This window comes from Austrofundulus limnaeus, unplaced genomic scaffold (assembly GCF_001266775.1).
Source record: "Austrofundulus limnaeus strain Quisiro unplaced genomic scaffold, Austrofundulus_limnaeus-1.0 Scaffold26, whole genome shotgun sequence".
In the NCBI taxonomy this organism is placed as follows: Eukaryota; Metazoa; Chordata; class Actinopteri; order Cyprinodontiformes; family Rivulidae; genus Austrofundulus; species Austrofundulus limnaeus.
Genome location: NW_013952428.1, coordinates 43,965 through 49,279, shown reverse-complemented (window position 1 = coordinate 49,279; position 5,315 = coordinate 43,965). Strand labels below are relative to the sequence as shown.

At 36.4% G+C, this 5,315-nt stretch overlaps 1 protein-coding gene across 2 annotated transcripts in view; it reads left to right on the top strand.

Moving 5' to 3' along the window:
* LOC106515062 (contactin-4) overlaps positions 1–5,315 on the top strand; it is a 116,128-nt gene that overhangs the window by 74,919 nt on the left and 35,894 nt on the right. For both annotated transcript variants that reach the window (XM_014004675.1, XM_014004674.1), the window contains exons 10-11: positions 1,909–2,038; positions 2,746–2,896. In XM_014004675.1, the coding sequence (XP_013860129.1) occupies positions 1,909–2,038; positions 2,746–2,896 (281 nt within the window). The remainder of the gene's footprint in view (positions 1–1,908; positions 2,039–2,745; positions 2,897–5,315) is intronic.

Below are 5,315 nucleotides of genomic sequence, written 5' to 3'. Positions count from 1 at the left end.
TATCTATCTATCTATCTATCTATCTATCTATCTATCTATCTATCTATCTATCTATCTATCTATCTATCTATCAAACGTTTTGGTTCTGGGGACCCCTTATAAGGGTGAAAACATTTCAGGGACCCCCTCATGATTAAGAATAATTTACTGACATTTCTAAAGGCCATGGGAATAATTATTTTTGTTTGGTTTACTTGTACATTGTTCCACATATGCATTTATGCACTTTTTAAAAATAAAAACCAAAATCAACAAGTTGTTGTAACTATTTGAGGACCCCCAAGGCACAGCTTGCAGATCCCTGGGGGTCCTGGGACCCCAGTTAGAGAAACTCTGATCAGAGTTGTAAAGTAACTAAGTACAAATACTTCTTTACAGTACTTAAGTATAATTTTTGGGTATCTGTACTTTACTTGAGTAATTATTTTTCAGCCTACTTTTTACTTCTACTTCTTCCATTTTTACACAGGTGTACTTTCTACTTATTACATTTTTTTAAATGTTAAGAAGTAGAAAGTCGTTACTTTTATTTCATTACAACTTGTTACAAAATATTATACTCCTGGATAGAGTGAATTTAATTGTGGTTGGATGAGAAATATAAATATATATCATTCTGATCCTGTATTAGTTTGTACACAATCCATCACAGCTGCAAATAACACAAATTACACTCCAGCAGAACATAGCAGATATACTGTATGTAACAGGTGTATTGCAACAGGTGTGGTGCATCCTAATTTTTTTAACATTAACATTTTTACATGACAATATAGCCATTTTGGGCTTTAGAAAAATGTTTTTTGTGGGTATCAACTCCCAATAAATGTCATTTTGGGAAGTCTAGCCACTCATTTTTACTCAATACTTTTACTTTTAATACTTAAGTACATTATATGTCAGAAATTTACTTTTGGTACTTAAGCACCAAATATATTAGATACTTTAATACTTTTCCTCAAGTAATATTCATAGAGGAGACTTTAACTTTTACCAAAGTAAATTTATGGTAAGATACTTGTACTTTTACTCAAGTATCACTTTGTGGTACTTTATACAACACTGCCTCTGATCTATCTATGTATCTATCTACCCTTCATATCATTTCCACACATGTGTGGACCTCAACAGATTCCAGGCCTTCACCCGATTGCAGATCTCTAGAATCTACTGCAGAATATGTTTATGAGCAGTTTGACTCATCCATAATCAATACAAAGTCTTGGCAAAAGAATGAATTCAATGATGAAATGAAAGGTTTCGATATAGAATAAGCTGTGTGTCATAATGAATGGTGGTTCAACAAGACACTTAAAGACATGGCTTTTTCAGCCCGTAGGTGAATATTGGAAATTAAATGTACAGCTGATGAAATAATCCTGCTGAGTTTTTAGTTCTTCAGGCACAGCAGTACCTAAATAGATTTTAATTTGACGGCTCAGTGATGAACATGATTTCCCCTGTAGGTGGCCAAAAAAAAATAGGATAGACCAGTCGAATGAAGAGCAGGCGCAGCGTTAACAAGTGTCTGCCACTTAGTATGTGCAGGGCATACCTTCTGTATCTGCAAAGCAATTTTCAGGTATTATGATATTCCTTCCCCTCTTACCCCCTCTTTATGCTGAAGGGAAACAGACCATGGTGCAGTAGAGGGTATAAATAGGACATGGTTTTATTTCCCTCTCATAAACATGTAGATTGATTAGCATCATTTTATGCTAGCCTGCTTCCATCCACCCAAGCCTTTCCCTCCATTAGTGATGAAAACCTAGATTTATTGCCATGTCTGTCACTTTTGCACTATAATTCACAAGCCCACCGTTCAGCTGTTTTTATGTAGATGAACACTGGGGCTGGTGGGCAGGGTGGTAGGAGATATATTAAAGACCTGTGTTTATGTGTCCACAGGAGCGCATACAGGTCGCCAATGGTATTTTGTCAATCATTCGCCTGACCCTTTCCGACACGGGAATGTATCAGTGTGTTGCTGGGAATAAGCATGGTGAGGTCTACTCCAATGCAGAGCTGCGAGTGATAGGTAAGACACCAGCGTACTGTGTGCATGAGTTTACCATAAATGTGTACCTATAAAGGCATRGGCAATTATAGATCCGTTTTCAAGTTTACTTTTTCGTCTTCTCAGCGCTCTTTTCTGTTGGATAACTTCTGGCCTCTGTCTTATTGGCCAATAATGAAACAAAGGAAAAGCTTCAGTTATAAGATGAATGTGTCCCGCTGACAATGATGTATGCCAGAGCTGTTTCAGGAGCCTTGTCAAGACTGTCACTCTCTCCTCTGAGCTGGCAGCAGCCCTCATTCACAATTCAAACTCTCAACAATTCACATCCAGATCATGTTGCTGATTGGAATCAAGCCTCCTACAGCCAAGTGCTCTGGTCAGACATGCAGTGCAGATTAAAGAAACAAAGTTCAAGGTGATATCAGACAGACAGGCAGCTTCTGAAAAGGCCACATACTTTTATAGCCAAGATCAATTTTAACGAGAGGAGGATCACACATGAAAAAATAGCACCCAGCCTAACAGAAAAATGAGAAATCCACACAAACTCCTCAATTCCACAACAGACGTCTTATTTCTAATTGAACAAGCTAGTATCTTTGTATAATTCATGGCAAAAATGTGATATCTTCATGAACTGATTTTCCAAAATGTGTAAAAAAAAAAACAAATTGATATGACAAAAATATTTTATTTTATTGTTTGATTTTCTTCCTATTTCTCAGCTGTTGCCCCAGATTTTTCTCACAATCAGCTACGGAGCCAAACGCTGGTGAGGGTAGGAGGAGACGTTCTCATCGAGTGCAAACCCAAAATGTCACCTTGGGGTGTGATCTTATGGCGAAGGGGCAGCGAGCCCCTCCATGAGAGCAACAGGTAACATGCATTTCACACAACTGCTGGACGTTTCTCTGTACATTTTTTTGACAAGATTATATTTCACAAGACCACATTTATGTTTATTTCAGACACATCAAAGGTTAGCAAGACTTTCCACTCTGTCATACCGTATTCATCACATGTAAATACATGGGTTTTGTTCTATAAGTAACTTAAAATGGGATTTATTTAACACCAGTAGTTGTTATTTTAGAGCACAGTACAAACACATAGATTACATAAATATATTTTTGGAGTAGAATTAAATCAAAGTGATTGAGAGAATTACTTTATTTGAAGTCCAACCAAAAATCACACTCCACTGAAAACCTGGCAATGCAAACCAGTCCATACCTGTGCAGACACTGGTGACCTTCTCCTCCCACAGCACCTCTGCAGGACACCATGTAGAATAGTTGGCCAAACTCAAATAGTTAATGAATAATAGTTAAAGTGCCTTTTTTTGTTAAAAAGGCTTGTTAGAAGTTTTTTTTTTTTTATAAAGGATGCTTGATATTTTCTCAGTAACATTCAGCTAACTCTGCCACAAATTAACGATAACGGGACAAGTTGCTTTCCAACACCCATGGTGCATTTCCAGGCAGGGTTACTATGTTCAGTACAACAACTGCCCAGATAACACAAAATAATCCTATGTGTGTGTGTGCCATCATCAGTTCTGTAAGAGGTGAGACTGAGTTTCCATTTTATCAGCTTTTCTTTGGAAAAGTTGATCAAATGGAAACGAAACCATACATTAGCCACATTTTTACCACAAGAAAGCTGCTAAAACATAAAGCAACACATATCTCTTGCTGAGATGTAGAAATGGTGTCTGTGTATCTGCAACTTCTTTTTTAACAAATAAGCTGTTTTCAAGCTCAATACTTGTAATAATTAGACTGTATTCACTGTAAGTCTTCATTCCAAACACATTAGCATCAGGATATAGGCCTGCAGCTTTCTTTGTGATGGATACTATAACTTAAAACAACACTAGCTTCACACAAACAACATTAAACATTTTATTATTTAGTAATGGCATCATCATCACCTGTTGCACTAGAGTGAACAGAAAAAAAAAAGCAGAAACCAATTTGCATTTGTTGCGTCTGTTTATATAGAGTGTGGTATGTAGTTTGAAAATCGATGTGACAACATACAAYACCTGGACAAAAAAGTCACACCTGGATTTAACTAAGCAAACAGGTACGAGCCTCCTGTTGGATAATTACTGAATGGACGATTATCTTTCAGCTGGCAACAAGTTATTTAACCCAACTGGTGCAATGAGTTGCTTCTCATTTCTTAAACAACCATGTGGAAAGAYRCATCCTGTGGTCGTGGAAAAGATGTCATTCTGTTTGAGAAGGGTCAGATCATTGGCWTCAAGTAGAGAAAACATCTAAGGGGATTGTAGAGACTACTAAAACTGAGTTAAGAACTGTCCAACACATTATCAAAAACTGGAAAGATAGTGAGGACAAATTGTCTTTGAGGATRTTCCCATCAGGCAGTGCTATGATGTGGGGCTGCTGCAGYTGGTCAGCTCTAGGAAGGTTATGTGTGCCATAATCAAAGCTAAAGGTGGTCCAAYGAAATATTAGAGTGTGACCTTTTTTTGTTTTGTGTCAGGCAGTGTATTACCTTTGAAAATACTGACTTAAGTTTTTGTTACCATCCATCCAGTACATTATAAATGACTTGATAAAAAGTAAGAATCTGATGTTGTACACTGTCAACATAAGCAGGAAAATGGCAGTTTTCTAAGCTTTAAAACATACATTTACATAAAGTGATGATTTCAAATTTAAGATTGTCTCAAGATGTAACTGAAGTGCTTATTAATAAATGTAGGATTTAGTTTATTTTAGGTTGCTTCTAAAGTATATACTAACAAGCTCAAATGTTGTTTATATCAAACGTAGTGTTAAAGTTTATTGTGGTAGAGCCTTCTGGTGTATTTTCCCAAACTTTAGTTTAAGTGAAAACTCAATTTTTTTCCTAAACAGAAACTAAAAGTCTAGTTGTGCTTTTCAATAAGATATCTTGTAAAATCAAAGAATCTGAATTGCATCTACAAAATACAACTAAATTGTGACTTTTTTTGAGCCACTAGATGTTTTATCTTCCAATATCATTTTTAACTACCTAAATAACTTTTGCAGAACTAATGAAACAGTTTTAAGCACAAAACTGAGAATTCTTTACGTAAAGAACTTTACTCCATCTTTATGAAGAGATTCTTATAAACATAATCATCAGATGTTGCAACAATCATGTGACAGGGAAGAAAACTGTGAAAGACCAAGCTGAGCGGTGTTTAACGGGGTCTTCTGTGTTTTATCGCCAGCTCTTGTGTGTGTGTGTGTGTGTGTGTGTGTGTGTGTGTGTGTGTGTGTGTGTGTGTGTGTGT